The sequence below is a fragment of the Staurois parvus genome, unplaced genomic scaffold (genome assembly GCF_062004578.1).
Source record: "Staurois parvus isolate SC_StPar_1 unplaced genomic scaffold, SC_StPar_1.0 ptg000336l, whole genome shotgun sequence".
NCBI classification, from domain to species: domain Eukaryota; kingdom Metazoa; phylum Chordata; class Amphibia; order Anura; family Ranidae; genus Staurois; species Staurois parvus.
The window spans coordinates 1,849,381-1,871,964 of record NW_028318132.1 but is presented as its reverse complement, the minus strand read 5'-3'; the positions used below and the strand labels follow the sequence as shown (position 1 = coordinate 1,871,964).

Sequence of the window (22,584 nt, the reverse complement as noted above, 5' to 3'; positions counted from 1 at the left end):
ACTTTTTTTTTTTGATCACTTATTTATTTCAGGTACTTATATAGCGATGTCAATTTACACAGCGCTTTAGATATATGTATTGTACATTCACATCAGTCCCTAACCCTCAAGGGGCGTACATTCTAAGATCCCTAACTTACATTCATACATACACATACTAGGGCCAATTTAGACAGGACCCAATTAACCTACCAGCATGTCTTTGGAGTGTGGGAGGAAACCGGAGTACCCAGAGGAAACCCACGCAGGCACAGGGAGAACATGCGAACTCCAGGCAGGTGGTGCTGTGGCTGGGATTCAAACCAATGACCCTAGTACTGCCAGGGGAAAGTGCTAACCATTTAGCCACTGTGCTGCCCATCACTTATTATCACAAGGAATGTAAACTTTCCTTGTGATGGTAATATGCAGTAACAGGTCCTCTTTATGGAGAGATCTGGGGTCTATTAGGGACTCTCTGGTCCCCGTGAGATCTATAGTAAGCTGGCAAAACCATCAGCTTTCAGTTCTGGGTTGTTGCTGTGAAGGAGAGGAAGGCGGAAGGGGGCGGGTGACCCCTCCTGCCGCCTGTAAAAGTAATCCCTTGGCTAATTAACTACAGGCTGAAAAAAAATACTAGGATCATGCCTGTAGCTGGAAGTATCATCCCGGTATAACCATTTGAAGTATTGGCATAGATGTACTGATTGCGGTCTTCAAGTGGTTAAATAAACGTATTGTCATTATCGTACAGATGGTGTGCTGGTGATATACACTACTGTGCAAAAGTTTTAGGCAGGTGTGGAATAAATGCTGTAAATTAAAGTAACATTAAACCTTCATTTTTTTTTTTTTTTTAATTAAAATAACAAACTCGTTATACATAACAATGTAATGGTTTTTCACAGTGCTGCCCGAATCCTCCTCATCTGGGGTCCCCCGCCAGCCATCCAGGCTTCTCCTCTTCAGCAAGTGCCCCTCCAAGGAAAGCCGCTTTCATAGGGAGCACCCATGTGCGCTCGCTCCCGAGCTGTCTTGTTTGCTTCCATTGACACAGACCAGACCAGGCATCTCAGCCCCGCCCTCTGCTCCCTCGTCACAGCATTGGATGGACTTCACTGCAAGTCGCACGATTTCAAAGTCGAGCTTGATGTGACCGGGGGGCTAATGTATTGCTGCTCATTCTCAAATAGGCTGAGATGGCCCTTTGAGAATGCTATCCAAAACGTAATCATTTTTTGGCTAGATTTACACTTAAATGTACCTGTAGTTTCTTTTCATACGTTTATCTGTTCCTTCCCTTCCACTCCTCTCCCCTCTGCTTCTTCCTTAGGTACTCTCCCCCTGCTTAGTTTAGATCAGGGGCGGACTGACCATTCGAGAACTGGGGCACTGCCCGAGGGCCCGGGGTCAGTAGGGGGCCCCATGAAATGCCCCTGGTACCTTTTTATAGGCTTTTTTTTTTTTAGTGTGGGCAAAGACACCGGCCCCATGATCCCCTATTGCCTGGGGGCCCCATGAGTTGTCCGCCCCTGGTTTAGATATTCCCCACTTGCAGTTTTTGCTGCTGTCTTCATAGTAATACTGTCCTTAGTCCACATGCCTTTACTGGGCTATACTGGCCACTGGGGCTCAACAGCGCTGTGGTAGTTCATTGAAAACTACAGGCCAACAGCCAAGGACTTGTAGTTCATTAACCACTTCCCAACTGCCGTATAGCAGTAATACTGCTACAGGGCGGCACGAGTGCGCAAAATCACATATATACAGTTGTGTTCAAAATAATAGCAGTGTGTTGAAAAAAGTGAATAAAGCTCAAAATCCTTCTAATATCTTTTATTTCCATACAGACAAATGCATTGGGAACACATTCTATTCCAAATCAAAACATGAAGAAAAATATATAAAATTTGTGTTGTTCCTCTAAAAAAAAAAAATGAAGAAAAGTGATTAGACTGTTCAAAAAAATAGCAGTGTTTGTATTCTTCTTTACAAACTCAAACATTCACTATATAAACTGAAAAATGTTTGAAGATTTTGCTTTCCTTTGAATCACTTAATTAATATTTAGTTGTATAAGCACTGTTTCTGAGAACTGCTGTACATCTGTGTTGCATGGAGTCAACCAGCTTCTGGCACCTATGAACAGGTATTCCAGCCCAGGATGATTGGACTACATTCCACAGTTCTTTATTTCTTGGTTTTGCCTCTGCATTTTTGATGTCACCCCACAAGTTTTCTATTGGATTAAGATCCGGGGATTGGGCTGGCCACTCCATAACGTCAATCTTGTTGGTCTGGAACCAAGATGTTGCACGTTTACTGGTGTGTTTGGGGTCGTTGTCTTGTTGGAACACCCATTTCAAGGGCATTTCCTCTTCAGCATAAGGCAGCATGACCTCTTCAAGTATTCTGATGTATTCAAACTGATCCATTCAGTGTTTGGGGGTCGTCTGACAGACTGTCTCCAGACACTAGACCCAAAAAGAACAATCTTACTTTCATCAGTCCACAAAATGTTGCGCCATTTCTCTTTAGGCCAGTCAATGTGCTGTTTGGCAAATTGTAACCTCTTCAGCTCGTCTTTTTTTCAACAGTGGGACTTTGCGGGGGCTTCTTGCAGATAGCTTGGCTTCACATAGGAGTCTTCTAATTGTAACAGTACTCACAGGTAACTTTAGACCTTCTTTGTTCTTCCTGGAGCTGATTGTTGGCTGAGTCCTTGCCATTTTGGCTATTCTATCATATCGAATGGTAGTTTTTGCCTTTCTTCCACATCTTTCAGGTTTTGGTTGCCATTTTAAAGCATTTGTGATCATTTTAGCTGAGCAGCCTATCATTTTCTGCACTTCTTTATATGTTTTCCCCTCTCCAATCAACTTTTTAATCAAGGTACGCTGTTCTTCTGAACAATGTCTGGAACGACCCATTTTCCTCAGAATTTCAGAGAGAAATGCACTGTAACCAGCATGTAGAACATTTTCTGCCTTCCTTCCTTAAATAAGGGCAATAATTGCCACCTGTTTTTCAAAGAATGAATGACCTCACTAATAGAACTCCACACTGCTATTATTTTGAACATGCCCCTTTCAATTAGTGATTCAATTACACAGAATCAGCAGCATGCATGTCATGACTGTTGGGTCTGTTGGATTTCTATTACTCTACTACACCTGCTAGTAAATTATGTGCCATGTAGAAATATCATTTCTACCAAAAACGGTGATTGATCAGGTTAGTAATGTCTGACTGCTATTATTTTGAATACAACTGTCTATATATATATATATATATATATATATATATATATATATATATATATAGACATGATTTTGCATTTCCGGGTAGGGGGCACGCGCAAGTCGCAAAGTTATTCACAGCCTCGGCTGTCAATCACCGGGTCCTGGCCGGTGATTACTCTCCAGCGCCCAGTGATCAAGGACCATTACCGACGAAGGGGGAGAACTATAAGTAAACAATACAGTTATCTCCCCTGTCCGCTCCTTCACACTGCAGAGCCATGCAATGCAGTGTCCTTACAGTGAAGCACACACAGCACAGTAAAACTGCACGCAGGTAACCCTTTGATCACCCCAGATGTTAACCCCTTCCTGCCCAGTGCCATTAGTACAGTGTCACTGTATTGGTATCACTGGGGATGTCAGTGACACCAAGTCAGTTCCCCCCAGTGTCAGAATGCCCGCCACAGTCCCGCTATAAGTCGCTGCTAGCCACCATTACTAGTAAAAATAAAAATCCAGTATATATACCACCATTTGTAAATGGTATAACTTTCACATAAATCAATTAATTTACATGTATTGGGATTTTTTTTTAGCAAAGACATGTCGCAGAATACATTTTGGCTTAAATTTATGATGAAATTTGATTTTTTTAAATTTTTGTAGTGGACATGTTTACTAGCAAAATGTCAAAAATATTGTGTTTTTTTTTCTCAACGTTGTCGGTCTTTATTTATTTATTTTTTTAAAGAGCACAAAATAAAAATAAAAAACGCACAAAGACCACAGAAAGAAAGCTCAATACATGGGAAAAAAGTATGTACATTTCATTTGGGTGCAGCGTTGCATGACTGTTAAAGTAACGCAACGCCATAACGCAAAACATGGTCTGGTCAGGAAGGGTGGTAAATGTCAGGAGGACAAGTGGTTAATTCACAGAATTCTGTGAATGAATGATTCGGCTGTGTGGGCACAGCACTGTTTTCAAATAATGACAACTACTACGGGGAACTTCTCCCCATACTGCTGTCACATGGAGGGGAGGATCAGGCAGTAGCTGCAGCAGTGAGAACATGTTACATTCTATAAACGGGTAGAACATGTAATATGTTCCCAAATGAAAACGTATCCTTTAAGAACAAATGTACAGAACCTATCTTGGTCATAACCCGCAGACTGCTTGTATTGGCTAGACCAGGGGTGGGCAAACTTTTTGACTTGAGGGCCGCAATGGGTTCATATATTGGACCCGGGGGCCGGACCAAGAGTAGATGAATGATGTGTGTGTCATCCATAGTAAGTATAGTAATATTCCCCCATAGTAAGCATAGTAATTCATCCCCCATAGTAATTCATCCCCCCTATCGTAATTCATCCCCCATAGTAATTCATCCCACATATAGTAATTCATTCCCCATATTAATTCATCCCCCATATAGTAATTCATCCCCCGTATAGTAATTCATCCCCCCTATAGCAATTCATCCCCCATAGTAATTCATCCCCCATATAGTAATTCATCCCACATATAGTAATTCATTCCCCATATTAATGCATCCCCCATATTAAGTCCCCAAGTCCCCCCTGTGTCAATTCACTTACCTTTGCGCCGCGCGTTCCTCTCGCCGTGTTCCCGCGCCGTTCCAATGTAGCATGAAAATCTGTCTCCTATGAGGATCTGTCCCCCTCGACGTATCTGCGCATGTGCCAGTTTCAGGCATTAGCAGCCGATCGGCGATCTCCGGCACATGCGCAGATACGTTGAGGGGGACAGATCCTCATAGGAGACAGATTTTCATGCTACACCGGTCTTCAGGGCGGACTGTGAGAGGAGCCTAGCTCCGCGGGCCGGATTAAAAGGTCCGCCGGGCCGTAGTTTGCCCATTGCTGGGCTAGACTATTGAACTACATCAAGCACCATATTATCAAAATATTATACGCCCCCTAAAAAACTTTTAATGTAGTACCTAAAAAGAAGATACAGTGTAAAATCTATGTATAGTTATAGAGTAGAAAAAAAGTCAAAACCACTAGCAGGTTCACTTTTGCTGTCTGTGCCTTGCTGGGGAGATCTTCATTTAGTTTCTGTGATAAAGGAACAAGAGGATATCTCATACAGGGAAAGCATTAAGGCTTCGTTATCACCAGATGTGGTGGGACTGTGCTGGGCGGTTATGTCAGTGCAGTTCCACTGCATGACTAGGCAAATGCCTGGACTCCTGTGTGCCAGATTCACACCACTGCATTGCCCTTTACCTTGACCTCTTGCTCTGGTGATCGCACAAAATTTCTGGACTTCCCTCTACTTTCTAAGTGATAGTGGTCATCAGAGAAATAGAAAGATGAATCTCCCCTGTTGGGACACAGACAGCAACAAAAACCTGGTAGAAGGTCTAACACTACCCTACTCTATTCAAAACCAAATATAATACATATTTTTGCCTTTACATACATTTTAAATGAAATCACATTACTTCCCAACAACTCTGAAGGATTTTGTTTGTAAATCACACCCTTCCGCTGCATAAATCCATTTATAAGAGTTGTAGCTGCTCCAAGAAATTTCAAAAAAGTGTGCTATCTATGGTTTTGTGGCCAATGTGTAATTATTGTGACCTTTAACCACTTCCCGCAATTAGGATATACCTGTACATCCCCAGGTGTAAGAGATTATACAAGGACGAACACCATATTGATTTTTACAGTACAGTTTTACATTTTTAAAGTGATCCAAGCAGCTCTACAGTCACTTTACAGCCCACATGGAAGAAAAATATATTTGAAATAACTTTTTAAAATATTCTTCCCAAATATATTGACATATATTTGAAATACTACAGTTTTGGTCATATTCAATATATATATATATATATATATATATACACACACACATATATATGCATATATACACATACATAATGCCATATATATATATATATATAATACACACATACATATATTATATTCTTCAGATTTTTTTTAACATATAAAAAAGTCATTTTAACATATATTTGTAAATGCATTCCAAAAATGTAGATTTGTATTTTGAAAGACATACAGCATATTTGAAAATTGTTTTTTTTTAAATATTTTTCATATAGTTTGTAATAAAAACTAATTTCAACATACAGTATATATATATATTTCGAAATATATTGAATATGGCTAAAATTGTAGCATTTCAAATATAGGTCAATATATTTGGTAAGAATATTTTTTAAATATATTTCAGATATATTTTTCTTCGATATGGGAGGGCTCAGAAAGAGGGCCTACCTCCCACCACTGTTCGTGGGCTCTCCCATTCCACTGGAGAGCCCAGGACTGCTGCAAACTTCCTCTGTGTCGAATGAAGCTGGAACCAATGAGGGTTAATCACTTCAGATTTTGGTTGGTTGTTTACTGGGCAGGCAAGCATCTGATCATCTGATCAAACAGGGCAGATACATCCATAAAGATTACCTGTTACTGCCCCAGCTATCACAAGGGATGTTGTTCATCCCTTGTGATAGCAATAAAGTTGAATAAAAAAAAATTATGCACAAATGTGAATGGTTACTGTATCACACGCTGAGGTACTGCTGAACATATCAAAGTGAGAGCAATAATACTAGCACCAGAACTCACATGTAACTCTAAACTGGTAAACTGTAAAGGCTTTTAAGGCGTCGCCTATGGAGATTTTTAGGCACCGTAGTTTGCTACCATTTCACAGGCATGCACGGTTTTTATATTTGGTATCAATGTACACATCGAAACATCATCTTTTATATTTAAAAAAAAAATGGTATTATATTGAATTTGTGTACATTAAAATGCATTTAATTGTATTTTTTCTTGAAAATTTGCAACATTTACCAGGGCCATTTCATTCAGAAAAATATATAATGTTTGGGTGTTCTAAATAATTTTCTAGTAAAAATATCCTGAAACATGGATGTGAAAAATAATTAGAACTAGCCTGGGCATTTAGGCCTGGTTCACACCTATGCTTGCTGGAAAAAAAGTCCCTGAACCTTTCCAAAAATGCAGTGGCTGAAAGCATAGATGTGAACATGTCCCACAGGAAACCATGTTAAATGGACTGTAGTGTGTTTCTGCAAAACGCACAAAAAAACCCTCAAAAACACATAAGTGTGTACTAGGCCTTAGTAGTTAATCTAAATTGGTACCTGTAATAAGTTAAAGAAGTTTTTTTTAATACCCCCTACCCATGTTTCTAAGTGCCTCCCTATTTATTTGATGCAGACCTACATTTTTAATTAATGTGTGTTTTAAAGAGGAAACCTCTGGTGTCTAGTACTAGCATTTCCTAACACATTCAAATAAATATATTTGATTCATTTTTATACATATACATTTATACAAGTCAAAACAGTGTACAGAAGAATAAAACAACTGAATTCAAGGACTGTGCAAAAACAAATGATGTGCCTGCAAACATATAGGTAAAGGTGTCCATAAACAGGGCCGTTCTAATGACTTCAGTCTTATAAAACATTGATTAATTATAAAATAATTCATTCATTTCCCTTTAATTCTCAACTCCAGCTTAAAGGTTTAGCGCACCAAATGCCCAAAATGTGGCCCTTGAGGCCCCTGCAGACAGTAGCCTATGGTTTCCTTACTTTTTGATTGATTACGTAAGCCAATCCTGGAAACATTCTGTGCACTGGGTTCTAGTTGTTAATGGTTTTGTTTATACCTTTTTAGTAATATTAATAACCCCTTCATGATGGAGAGTAAAACAAATATCAAAAGAGAAGTATGAGATTTTAAAAAAAAAGAACAAGAACTGAGCGATCAAAAACTGCTGATGCCCCGTCTCTGATTCTCTGCGATCAAAAACTGCTGATGCCCCGTCTCCGATTCTCTGCGATCAAAAACTGCTGATGCCCCGTCTCCGATTCTCTGCGATCAAAAACTGCTGATGCCCCGTCTCCGATTCTCTGCTCTACCCCTCCAGCGCTCACTGGAGTGCTGAGTTGTGGAGGGGGGCGGGAGCAGCTCACTGAGAGGCTGAGCCAGCTGCATCTGGGTGGATCCCGACATTAAAGCTGGGATCTCTGCAGAGTCTGGATCAGCTCTGTGACATTAGCCGACAGCAGACTTTTGACCACTGTTCGCTGGAAACGAGTCAGAGGAGTGCAGAATGAAGTGCACTCCTATGATCTACAGAGGAAGTATAGCCAAGAGATTTAGCCCTTCCTCTTTAAAGCCTGAACACAATTTTGCAACTTCGACATGTGTTAGTAAAAAAGCACTGAACATTGCAAGCACTTAATGTATCCAGGTGAATTATACCTTGCTTTTTTTCCAGGACACTTTGAGTTTCATTTGGTGGTAAATTAAAATAGATATGTTGATTTTTATTTATTATCATAAGAAAACTTGCACAAAATAGTACAAAAAATGTTTATTTAAATGTAGCTGTATATTTCTTACTTTGCACTGATACTAAATTTAAAAAAAGTTTTTTAATCCTACCTAAAATACACTGACCTTAACCTTTGACCCAAGCTAGTTCTTTTTTTTTTATTTTAACCTCCCTAGCGGTCTGATTATTTCATATTTTTTGTGCTGAAAGCGGTACCATTATTTTGCATGGAAATATGTAGTTTTTTTATTGTAGGCTGTAATTTTTAGGAATAACTCACTGAAATCTGTCTGAACAAGATTCTAAATCATACATTTAATTCAATAATATAATCAAACCAAAAACACTAAAATTTGAAATATAGCGCCAAGTTCGCACATCACTGAGCAAAGTCGCAAAATTGTTTTCAGTGTCTGATGACGAATTTCTCCACAAATCATCACTCAATTCTGCAAGTGGTTCTGATTTACTATCGCTGTTCTCTAGCTGATCTAAACCCGCTTTTGACCTAAAGGGACACTTTTTGGACGCCATGGACTTTTCTACGTTTCCAGGCAGAAAGAACAATCAAAATGCAGGCAGGGCACAGGACAAAGCACTAGGGACAAAATGTATGTGAAATGGGTTGAAACAGCAACGTTTTACTATGTAAAATCGTTTTGAAAAAAATGAAATTTTTTTTAAATGTTCAAATTTCCCGCCGCGGGCGGCGGCGCCCGTACATCCCGACGTCACAGGGACCGGAACACAGGAGGCGGATGCTGGCATCTGCCGGAGGAGATGGCCGGGGACGCTGCAGGGGACACATCGCGGGAGCCAAGGACAAGGTAAGCTCTGCAGGGACTCCCTATGCAGTGCTGCATGGTAAGCTCGAGTGTAGCTCGGGGTTACCGCTTTTGGCATAGACATTTTACCCCGAGCTACACTCGGGAATACCGTTAGGGAGGTTAAGCACACTTTTCTTTGTTTATAATTTTTCTCCTCTTGAAAGGGGAAAAAAAGATACAATGTATCTTTTTCTCCATTCATGGAGAGAAAACAGCCCAGGGGTAGGCTGTACAGTCAAATGCTATCACAGCAATCAGATGATTGGGAACTGGGCCTCCTGGTTCCTATCAGTACAATACCCAGAGCTTTTGTTCACAACTCGATATCTGTGCTGGATGTATGTTGTGCAGTACCTCTCAGTAAAATCGCTATATTGCGAAAAGTATTGGGACAGCCCTCCAAATCATTGGATTCAGGTGTTCCAATCACCTCCATGGCCAAAGGTGTATAAAATCATCACCTAGGCATGCATACTGCTTCTACAAACATTTGTGAAAGAATGGGTCACTCTCAGGAGCTCAGTGAATTCCAGCATGGTACCGTGATAGGTTGCCACCTGTGCAATAAGTCCATCCGTGAAATTTCCTTGCTACTAAATATTCCACGGTCACCTGTTAGTGGTATTATAACAAAGTGGAAGCAACTGGGAACAGCAGCAACTCAGCCATAAAGCGGTAGGTCATGTAAAATGAGTGGGATCAGCGTATGCTGAAGTGCACTGTGTGCAGAAGTTGCCTACTGTCTGCAAAGTGAACAGCTAAAGACCTCCAAACTTTGTGTGGCCTTCAGATTAGCACAACAACAGTGTGTAGAGAACCTCATAGGATGGGTTTCCATGGCTGAGCAGCTGCATCCAAGCCTTACATCACCAAGTGCAATGGTGATGGAGAACGCTTATGGCATCAGCATACCAAGACATTTTGGACAATTTCATGCTCCCAACTGTGTGAGAACAGTTTGGGGATGTCCTCTTCCTGTTCCAACACGACTGACTGCGCACCAGTGCACAAAGCAAGGTCCATAAAGACATGGATGAGTGAGTTTGGTGTGCAGAAACTTGACTGACCTGCACAGAGTCCTGACCTCAACCCGATAGAACACCTTTGGGATGAATTAGAGTGGAGAGTGCAAGCCAGGCCTTCTCGTCCGACATCAGTGCCTGACCTCACAAATGCACTTCTGGAAGAATGGTAAAACATTCCCATAGACACACTCCTGAACCTTGTGGACAGCCTTCCCAGAACAGTTGAAGCTGTTATGGCTGCAAAGGGTGGGCCAACTCCATATTGAACCCTACAGGCTAAGACTGGGATGCCATTAATGTTCATGCGTGTGTAAAAGCAGGTGTCCCAATACTTTTGGCAATATAGTGTATGTGGCCCCATGGAAGACTAATTTCTGTGGGGCCGCATATATGAGTGCACTCATCGGGAAGGGGTTAAACTATTAAAAAATTGTCTGGGTGTCCGTAGGTAGAGAGTGCAAATTTTTAATTGTTTGATAACCATGATAAGTAGTGAAAAATATCCCTCATATAAAAACTGTTTTATAATTGTTCACTAGCACACATTAAAACCTATTTACAGTCAAATAAAAACCTATTTACAAAGAGTTCCTATAACAAAAATACAGCCATATGTGTTTTTCCTGGGCTCAAACAACTGCAATGGTTGATGGTTGGTATGCCAAACTCTCAAGACCACTGTCAAGACCAGGCAGGTCTGGGGCGACCAAACACCTGCAGAAGAGAAGATAAAAGATAATTACATCACAATCCTCATCCATCTATACACTGTACACACATGGACATATTCAGAAATGCTGGGGTGGAGAAACTATTAGAGGTTCGCTTTGATTTTCTTACCAGCTAGTGAAGAATAATGGCTAGAACTCCACTGGCCTTTTTACCTGTTCTATTTTGTGTATGTTCTACCTATGTGTATATGACTATAAATCCAGAAGACTGGTTAAAGAAATCAGCCATAGTAAGTGAGCTCGCAGACAGTGCATCTCTGGAGGGAGAAAAACACTGAACTTTAGCTCCATTTGATGTGAAAACAATATTAAAAATGACATACCTAATGGAAATCTGACAAAATAGACAGGCTGCCATTTCTGAATTTTTTATTTTGAAAAATCTAGCCACCTGGCTGTTATGTTGATCCAAAAGTTTATTACTTTCTCAGTATGCAGATCAGGTGTTATGACTGTCCTCTGACTTCACTAGCTGCATGCTTGTTCCATGTCAACTGCCCAAACTACAGAGGCCACAGACAGTAATTAGAGGAGCAAGTCAGCAATGGCAGCCTCTATACCAGTGTTTCTCAACCTTTTTTAAATCAAGGCACCCTTTAAAATTATGAACAGTCCCGAAGCACCCTTTAAAATTATGGACAGTCTTGAGGAACCCCATTTAAGAATGCGGTGCCTCAAGACTGTCCGTAATTTTAAAGGGTGCCTGGGGACTATCCATAATCTTAAAAGGGCACCCCATTCTAAAATGTGAAAAACTATTCTAATAGTTTTATATAATGCAGCAACATCCACACATGTAGAACACCCAACGTTAGACAATTTATTCTTCCAGAGAACACATACTTTTGCTCACTGGTACTGACTAGTATTCCAGTGTTTCTCTTCCCCCTCAGTTCTTCTCCATCACTGACCTAATGTGGCCCCACCACTGATCGGGAGGGTCAAACTAGGATGCTGTGCAGGCAGCTGACATCCTCCTTATCAACTGATGATGCCATTGGTTGTCAGCTCACCGGCGGCTAGAAGGTCATAAATGGTGCACAATGAAAACCTGTGACTTTGTGTAACTAAAAGACAGGCTTGTTCCACCTGCTGGCTTGTGTACAAGTTTTGGGCAATTTTTAGACATTTTGCCAAGGCACCCCGGTTGAGAAAGGCTGCTCTATACTACTCTTGGAGCCACGTTCCTTAAATGATACATTTTTGAAGCCTTAAGCCCTGCACAAGTAAACATTTTCAGGGCATAGATTATTTAACTTTAAAATCTTTTTCAGAGAACACTTTCAAAGATAAGTGTAGGCAGTAAAGTAATTTTAGTGATTGTATGTAAATTCCTTGCCTAAAGATCTGAATTTCATCTCTGTTTTACCACCACCACATGCTGATAAAAACGTGCTCCCATTTATAGTGAGTACAGCAGAAAGGTATTAGAGGACCAGTTACCTTTTTCTGATAGCCTCTTTGTGTCATGATTTCTGCCTCCTGTTCTACTAAATCATCTTCTTTTTCTTCTTCCAACTTCTCCTCCCGTCCTTCCTCCTCCTGACGCAGCATCTCTTCCATTTCTTTCAAACGCCGTTCAGAAATCTACAAAATGTAATTTAACAGGTATTGGACACAAGGCAAAACAAAGAACTCAAAGCAACTGTTTCCTTTTCAAGTGCCTTCAGGCATTAGCTACAGCATATTAGCTACACCATATTTAGAGTCTTCTGGTATATCAAACACCAGCTCACAATATCCAAAGATTCCCTTTTCTTTACAGGAAAGGAACTCTTCTTTTCACTGCCCATTTACTACAGTGGAAGGTTGTCCAAAGATCACGGCAATTTTGGAGGACAGCCAAATCTTTCAATTAGCCATAATCTGTGACAAATTTGCCAATTTATGGCTAACCTCAGTCAGAAGATCTCCAAAGGATCTGGGCAATAGTTAGAATGTATGCCCAGGCATTACTTCTTTTTAGCCCTTCAACTGCATCCTCCCCTCTAGATCATATCCCAGAATTTTTTCTTTTACCTTGTTCCTGTAGTGAGAAACAACTGCACCCTTTTGCAGGGACAGCTGTCGGAATTCGAGTTCATTCTGACATAGGCACACCCACAAGGGCTCTCATCTTTCCTGTGAAAGAGATGGCTAAGGATAGGTGTTTTGTAGCCTAACAGGCAGGGGTGACAATTCTGACTGGGGTTTCAGTTCAGCAGAGACATTATGATACTGGAAGATAGGAGAACACTTTCTGGTAGATCAACAGGTATTTTTCTGTACCACACTTCTACACATACACTTCAAAGAGAAACTTCACTCCCCCTGCCTTTTCTCCTGTGCATCCCCCTTACCTGTTAGTTTTCTTCAAAATGTATACTCACCAGTTCAGCAGATCCAGCGTTGTGTTGTGCGCTGCCATCTTGGTCCTCCACAGCTGGCTGCCTCTTCCAGGTTCAGGCAGCCTGGCCCCCAATGATGCTATAGAGCTATGTTCCCTGGCTGCTGTATGAATGGGCTCCCAGGGCCTCTTTGAATGTGTTATGGAGGTCTCCCAGAGGGCTGCATCAGCAGAACACAATATTCGTGGCCTAGGGAACAGTGGTGACAGGCGGGGATAGCAGCAGGGGTTCTGCCGCTGTCGAAAAAAAAAATCAATCTAAAAAAAAAATCACTGCCTATTACCTTTGTTCAGGCATGGTCACAAACCTGCAGAGTGAAATTCTGCTTTCAGTTACCTGTGTCTCCAGTTCCAGTCTACGAGCAGTCTTCTGTTCCTCCTCGTCTTTCTTCACTCTAGAAGTCAGCTGTTTAACTTCTTCCAATTCTCTGATAAGCTCTTCCCGAGACTGTAATGATTCCCTCTGAGCTAGTCTATTCCGCTCTATCTGCTCCTCAATCTGTAGCTGTCTCCCATATAATACCTGGTAAAAAAAAATTGAGCTTCATTGGTACAACAATCAATCCCTAAAGTGTATGTATAGCCATAGTGAATCATTCGACTGCTATTGCAGCAGAGGTGAGCCAGTACAGATGCTTAGTGATTTAGACAGCCAGCTAAAAGCATTTACCAAATCACTTTAGAGAGTGTATTTTTTACTACCAATGCAGTTAGTATGCTGTGGTCAGTTACTGTTCTAGAACAGAGCTGTCATAGTGAGATCATTTTTAAAGCTGAATTTCAGGCAAACACCAGAAAAGCACAAATTAAATACTGTACATATAGGACCTGGTTTAGCTGCCAAAGGAGTTGTATTTCTGTCCATCCTATCCTGTGATTCACACAGCTCTGCCACACCACAGCCCCCCCACACAATCTATGAAGGGTTAACACTTTGAGGACCATAAGATTACGGAACGCCAAAAGAATCAATGTTTTGTTTTTAAAGTTCGTACACTTCAGTTGCTGTAACTAAGCCATTTCATGAAATAATTGGCAAAAAGCTAGATCCATTTGTTGATAAGAACTAATATTTTGACTCAAACCAAAAAAAAAAAAAGTATTTTAAGTTCTTAATCAGATGATACAGGCAATTAAAAACATGGGACAAATCTGTCCCTTGGTCCTCAAGGTCTGGTCAGTTTCTCTCTATGTCACTTTGCTCTCCATTCTATCAACATGTACCTTACACTTCAGCACAACACATTCGCTCCTTGTGCTTGTTTCTCCCTCGCCCAGTCTAAGCTCTATTGTACAGGGAATGCAAGAAGCTGATACCAAGTCAAATTGTAGTAAATGTAAGGATGCATATATGAATACAGCGCTGCATTTACATGTGTCTTTAATATCAGCCTGGCATTGAGCTTTGACGTGGAGGCTGGAGAGCCAACGTTATCTAGAATGTAGAGATACATATGTAGATACACTCCCTCTGTAATCTGGGAATTTATATATATTTATCCCACTGCTCTGGCCATCAACAGACATTTTAATTTGTGGGATAATGTCAGAGTGTCATGATATGCTGCTACAGAAATAGAATTATCTTGAAAATTTTAAATCAAACTCCCTACAATTGGGTAGAATAGCTTCTGTGGCAGAATTTCTTAAAACGAAACACTTTTCTATGGTGAAGAGTAACTTGTAGCATACTATTCTGTTACAAACAACATAAACTATGTTTCTACCTACCTCTTTCATGAGACGATTTCTTGCGTTCCGCTCCCTTTCCCATTCAGCTTCTCTTTTCTCCCACACTTGTCTGGCTTCTTCTCTGTAGAGTAAGCACAGTGTTAGAAGGCACAAATTATAATTTAATTGGTTTCCAACAACAAAACAGATGACGGAAAGTCTTTAAAGCCCCAGCTCCAGACAAAAACGCTTTGGAGGGATTTCCCATTCTGAAGTCAGTCTACCCTGAACTGATATTTCAGTTTTGGTAGATGCAGAGGCAGTCACACCACCTAGCAGTTTCTAATATCCTTCAAGTATTTCCAATAGTGAGGTCTTCAAGTTTGCACTGCTAAGCATGCACACATGCCTTGGCGATATTAGGGGTTTGCTCTCTCCATAATATATAGTATTTTTAATTTACTTTACATTAAGAGAATTCCAAGGAGGACTGACAAATTTTATATTAGGAGCACAGTTTTCCCATTCCTATTCTATTTCTAAAATGCCGCCTCTGGAAACAGAGCTAATCTGCGGTCAGCTTGTGTGCAGCCAAAACTCTGCAGAAACGGTACTGATGAGCAGACACTGAATGCATCTGAGTCTGTATTCACATGTAACTGCTTAGATAAGCAGTTGTGTGCAAACAGCAGCAGCCACTGATTTGTACAGAGTACAAATCTGATAGCCGCTGCTGGTTGCACACAGCGTGTGCAAGCACCATTTACAACCGTCATAAAAATCTACTGATTCTTGCCAGCAGCTTACCCCTGGCTGACATATATGATCATCTGAATGCAGCCTTAAAGTTTCAAAGTACTGCATGTCTGTTAGAGGCAGGCAGGCAAGCAACATGGCAGATCTCATTGAAGTTGCATGAGGACAAGGGATATCTCATCACTTGTTGATATTTGCCCCTCTATAGCCACCTTTACATTATAGCTGAAAGCCACCAATCAGATTCAAAATTCTGTTCACTAAATGTTACTTTCTGGTTCAGGTTTGAAATAAATGTTCAAACCTGAAATGTTTTTGCAGTGTATTACATGTCTCAACTAACAAAAGACTTAATATGTGTTACTACAGTAACCAAAACAGCATGGACATGAATCACTGATACTTAAATGTCATTAGAGCTATATTTATCAGTGAGTACCGAGCAGACAAGAGGAGGATTACTGTATAATTATGTTGAGCTGTCATCAGAGCTTTTACATGGATTGAAGCAGTCACCGCTGCATGAGAATGCCGTGCATTGCATTCAGTGTTAGGGGATAGTTTTAATGCTGTGATTACCATACATGAAATGATGTATGCTTGAGGACCTGTCCCTTACCTAGAGATAACAGATGTAGGCTCCGGCCAAGTTTCTGATCAATTTACTCAATGTGAGGGAGGTTATGTTACTATATTTCCTGAGGGTAAAAATTCAGGACTCATTCATATAACATGCATGTGCTGGCATGTGGTGTAAACTTGCGCTGCGGTGCAATGCAATGTATTCTTAACATGCAGAGGGGTACAACTCAATGGGGTTGATTTACTAAAGGCAAATAAGACTGTAAACTCTGCAAGTGCAGTTGCACTCTTTTTCCCCAGAACTTAGTGAATGTGCTAAAGCCCTGCTGATTTCCATTATCCACTCATATGCAAGCAAAAAAGCAGTTTTTTTTAAATTTTCCTTGCACCTGATTGGATATTTTTTACAAAGTGAAGCTTTACCACATTTACTAATCTCTTGGGGAAAGGAGTGCAACAGCACTTGCAAAGTGCATAGTCTATTTGCCTTTAATAAACCTACCCCATTGCTTTTATCCTGCACTGCAAAGCACAGCATCAGAACACACTGTGCACAAAAATGCTACAGTTCCTATTTTTTTTTTTCAGCGCACACCAATACAGCATGTTGGTGTGAACTAATTCCATAGGACATAAGGCCATTTGCCTTGTCTTAGCATTGGGATGGTAATGGTCAGAGCCAGTCTATAGTTTCAAGTACAGCTAACGTGGAGCTCATTAACCATTAAGTTGGCTACACACATTCCAATCTGTCTGAACAATCTCCTTTAGATTTACCAACAACTATGCAAAGCAGGGGCCTGCCTAAATAATAATCATTTTATTTTATATCCGTTCTGGAAGGCACTTGAACTATAAAGCTGATAGTAAATTTAAAGACGGTTGTACAAGCAGATTGGAATGCTTGTAACAAGCATTAACTATTAGCTGCCCGGCCAATGGCCGAATGGCGGCGTGCAAAAGCCATTAGCGTTCCGGGTGGACGCAATATGGCGTACTCCCGGGCATGCGCAGTTTGCGCGCCTGCAGAGCCGCGCAATCTGTCACCGGCCATGTACCTCGGACACGGCCGATGACAGATCTGAGTACTGGCCCCGTTGCCGATACCATGTGACCTGCTGTAACCAATCACAGCAGGTCAAGACAGTTGTATACAATGGATGGCTTCATTCATGCCATCCATTGTATACTAGTGTGTGTAGCTGTGATTGGTCACAGAGATTAGCCCAGCTGTGTCATGTGATTAGCTGTGGCCAAATCACAGCTAGGCACAAAAAAAAAAAAAAAAAAACCTGAATGAATCGATGTCATTCAGGTAAATGCTTGCTTATACCAAAGTAATTCTTTGCTATAAGCAAATTGTGTAAAAAAAAAATACTGATCACTTCCCCAAAGTAGTACAATGTTACTATGGTAACATTATACTACTTTGGTCATAGTGAAATATGAAAAAAAAAAATCGTAAAAAAAAGAAAAAAAATTTAATAAAAAATAATAAAAAAAATAAAATTTTTTTTTAAAAATGATATATATTTTTTTATACTGTCACCAGTCAGTGTCCCTGTTCACCGCCATGCCAGTTATATGATGATGCTGTACTGCACTGGTGACAGTATGTAAAAAAAAAAAATTGTGAAAATTATTTTTTTCATTTTTTCATTTTCCGAAAAATTATGACAAAAAACATACAACTTCAAAAAACTCGCCATGCCTCTTATGAAGTACGTCAGACTGTCTAATCTGCAAAAAGGGGTCATTTGGGGGATATCTGTACTATTCTGACATTCTTGGACCTCAAGATATTAGATTGGCTGTCAGTACTTCAGGATTGATCAATATTCAGATCTATACCATAGTTTGTGAACTCTATAACTTTCCTACAAACTAAAAAATACATCCTAATTTGGGTTATTTTCACCAAAGACATGTAGTAGAATACATCTCGGCCTAAATTTATGAAGAACAATTATTTATTTGCAAACTTTTATAACAGAAAGAAAAACGTGTTTTTTTTCAACATTTTCAGCCTTTGTTAATTTAGCAAAAAATAAAAACCCCAGTGGTGATTAACCACCACCAAAAGAAAGCTCTAGTTGTGTGAAGAAAATGATAAAATTTTAGTTTGGGTACAATGTTGTATGACCGTGCAATTGTCATTCAAAATGTGAGAGCGCTGAAACCTGAAAAATGGCCTGGGCAGGAAGGTGTAAAATTGCCCGGTATTGAATTGGTTAAAATAGTGCTGGAGAAATTAGGAGACGACAGGCACCTTTATAGTATGTGGGACAAAGTCAAGCAAAGGTTGCCACCTCTGATCACCTTCTGAAAATGCTAGTTTACTGATTGTTATGCTGACCCTCCGGCCCTAATATTTTGAGTCACTGACCTGGAATAGGTATGCAGATCAGTAAAGTAAGAGAAAAGTCAGGAGCCTTTATCTGCATATTTATTCTGGGTAATATTTGCCTGGAGATGTGCTTTAAGATGGGGGGTTGTTATGATCACCGTAAGTATTTGGTTAAGGTTTGGGATCAGAGCATTTATTTTCATGCCCAAAACTAATCTACTATTCTTAATTTTACTGCCAGAAAGAATAATTTTGTAAGAATAAAAGACAGTGTTAGCAATTAGTTTCAGATTTTGGAAGGGATCGTTCAGGTTCACCTAAACATAGTATCTATCTCTGCCTCTCGCTGTCTCTCCAGATGGAGCTGCTCCTCAATAACACGTTTCATCCATGCTGCATCAGCTGCAGCTTGCTCCCTTCTAGCCGATTGCAGACGTTGTTCTTCATCCTCCTTACTTAGTAGAGCAGAGAGGATTTTCATGTCCATTTCCTGCAATGACAGAACAAATGCTACAATCAAAGAAATAGTCATGGTACAAAACTAACATAAACAAATGGGACTTCCTACCCAACTGCATGTAAGTGTAACGAGCATATTTGGCAGCAGTTAAAAAGGTTATTTTAGCCATCTGGGGATGAAGGGGGGAATGGGGGTAATATATTCTAATCTCCTTTCCACAGTTGCTTCTCATCCTTACGCCATGCCTGGAAAACATGCGACTACATGACTACATATGTTTTATGGTTATTCTGTCAAGGTTCTCAATACTCATACATGGATTTGGTCCATGTGAAGAGGTCTGTATGTGTTACTGCAGGCAATTAATAATCACAGAATGCCTGTACAAAGCTGTACTTGTATATGTCTTTGTTTTCTTTATAAAGATGTTTCTCTAATCTGCATATGCAGGCTTGAGAAAATGGACTCTACCAAGAAACATGCTGAATGAACAAAAACATCTAAAAATGGGAGTACTTATACATGTTATAAACACCATATTTTCTGAGGGACTTTATGAAGATTCTTAAGCTTTTGATATTGAGAGCCTTCTTTTTATCATTATATAATTTAAAGTTGAACTTCAGGAATTATCTGTTTTTTAAAAACTCACATTGGGCCAGCTTGGCTACATGATTCTTCATGTTTCTCATCCATGGGACTGCTGAGGAAATCTTGTATTAATTGAAAAAATACATAAAATACATTTGATGAATGCTGGAGGTACAGGACCAAGTGACTTTCTGTGTTCAATGTGAGGATGGAAAGTGGCTGAAAGCGCACCTAGAGTAGGACAGCACTGACTGTATGCAGCATAGGCCACTACAGTGAATTTTCAACATACCAGTGGCCATCTGGATGAGACAGATGGATTACACGCAACCAAGCTGACCCAATGCAAGTTTAAAAACGTATCATTTCTGGAGTCTTTTTTTTTTTAAATCTTTCTGCGGGTAGCGGCGGCAGCAATAGGCATCGTGGTTGACGTTGGATCTACTTCAGGGGACATTCTTTTATTTTTCTTCTTTTAATAAAGGACTTGGTAAAGACTGTCTCCTGTCTTTTTTCACACTACACTTTTTTTTTTTGTGAATGGGTAGCGGTACCATGTACTGCATACTCATTCACATGGGGGGGGGCAGGATCTGGGGGCTTCCAGATTCCGATAAGCCCCCACCCGCAGACCCCCACAACCACCGGCCATGGTTGTGCGGAAGAGGCCCTTGTCCCTATCAACATGAGAACAAGGTGCTTTGGGGGGGAGGGGCCCCCTCCGCCCCAAAGCACCCACCCCCCATGTTTAGGGCATGTGGACTGGTATGGTTCAGGAGGGGAGGGGGCGTTTGCTTGTCCCCCCTCCTTTCCTGACCTGCCAGCCTGCCTACTCAGATAAGGGTCTGGTATGGATTTTGAGGGGGACCCCCATTCCGTTTTTTTTTTATTTTGGTGGGGAGTACCTCTCAAAATCCAAGCCAAGCTCGAAGGGCTTGGTATGGATGGAGGGGGGACCCCACGCCGGTTTTTGAATTATTTTTTTTAATTGCCAGCAATTATTTCATTTACATTCAGCTGTCAGTGGGGGACCCCCACTGACAGCTGCAGCATTAACACATGTTTTCACTACTAAAATACTACATGACTTGAAAAAATAACTCATGCTGTATTTTTGTAGAGTTTTTTTGTGAATTCAAATTTTTTTTTTTTTGTAAATGCTATGCGGTATCCTACCGCACACTTAGATGCAGTAAGATACCGCTTAGTGAATTGTGCCCAGTGAGCCTCTCACCGGGCTCCCTACTGACCCCGGCCCTTGGACAATGCCTGAATGGTCAGTCTGCCCCTGGGTGGTACCCCTCAGATGGCGGCCCTGCATGGCTCTGTCCGCCGCTGCTTACCAGGTACCTTCTTTCAGGAAGCGGTGCTGCCCCCCTAAAAATTGCTGCCCTAGGCAAACGCCTTGTTTGCCTCGTGGTAGATACACCCCTGTGTGTGTGTGTGTGTGTGTATATATGTATGTTACTTTTAATTGTCCTATTCCTGCCCTTTCAGAACTGATTTTTTAGGACTTTTTTCGTAATAGCAGCAAGGACTGCTGCTCCTCTGAACAGCAATCCATGCTCAGACCGCTTTTCAGAGGCATTTGACAGGTGGTGAAGGGGCAATATGTTGCCTCCTCACCCCCTGGTTTAACCCCGTAAAAAGCAGCATCAATGACCACACCACAACTGAGTGCAATGCGCACACAGTTGCGGCATGGTTGTAGTTCAACCCCATTCATCTGGAGGTATACTTCCAGCTGCGGCAAGAGCATGTGTATACCCCCAGCTGCTGTTTCTGCAGCTAAAAGGGGAGCAGTTGGGGGTGGTAAAAGCAGCTCAACTGCGTGGTATTACCACCCGCCAACCTCACAAGTGAACAGGCCCTTGGTTCACATCTGTGTGGCTGTGTGTAGGGCAGTCCATTCAATTCAATGAACTGCCTTACCCGCAGAAATGCAGGGAAAGTTGTCCATGACCTTAGTCTTAAAATTGCACCACACCAAAAGCACCCCACGTTTGCCAATGTATGGGGTACTCCTAAAGAGCAGAGCATTTGTCTGCATATCAGGAAGGAGCGCAATTTCGTGTGCATTCTGTGACACACAGTAACGTGAGCCAAGCCTTGGACAGGGGTGCCTCGTGACTGAAAATACTTTTCAAGGGCGCCCCGACTGGAAAAAGGTTGAGAAACACTGCCATAGATACTCACTGAGTTCTTTAATGCAGGTCTTTCCTTGACCAATCCTATCAGTTCAGCTTGCTGAAAAGCTGGATCCAGGCCATTACACAGCCCTTGACTGTGCAGGCAAGATACAGAGTTTAAAGGTTCTGCTTGTTTCTTTTCTAAGTATATAAAATATATGTCTTACCAGTTCTTCTTGTACCATCTGGGCTCTCCTTTTCATCTGAGCTGTATACTGACGACTCAAGAAATGACTAAGAAATAAATATCATATAATAAAGAGTTAGTTTCAATCATCACCTAAAATATTACGGTTAGTACATAAGTACCAATTAAACAAATAGCGTCGTTATTTTTCATTGCTGACTTTAACCATGCTATTAAGTAAACTGAGCCAGCTTGTTAACTCTAGAAAATATACTGAAATGGAAATTTCAAAAC

General features: G+C 40.9%; 1 protein-coding gene across 1 annotated transcript in view; it reads right to left on the bottom strand.

Annotated features, from left to right (window-relative positions):
- Positions 1-8,622: 8,622 nt before the first annotated feature.
- Positions 8,623-22,584, bottom strand: part of TCHP (trichoplein keratin filament binding) — a 38,124-nt gene continuing 24,162 nt past the window's right edge. Inside the window, exons 8-13 of the mRNA XM_089684102.1 lie at positions 22,331-22,397; positions 19,241-19,413; positions 15,299-15,380; positions 13,905-14,090; positions 12,625-12,768; positions 8,623-11,164 (exon numbers count right to left, since the gene is read on the bottom strand). Of these exons, the coding sequence (XP_089540228.1) occupies positions 11,132-11,164; positions 12,625-12,768; positions 13,905-14,090; positions 15,299-15,380; positions 19,241-19,413; positions 22,331-22,397 (685 nt within the window). The 3' untranslated portion in view covers positions 8,623-11,131. The remainder of the gene's footprint in view (positions 11,165-12,624; positions 12,769-13,904; positions 14,091-15,298; positions 15,381-19,240; positions 19,414-22,330; positions 22,398-22,584) is intronic.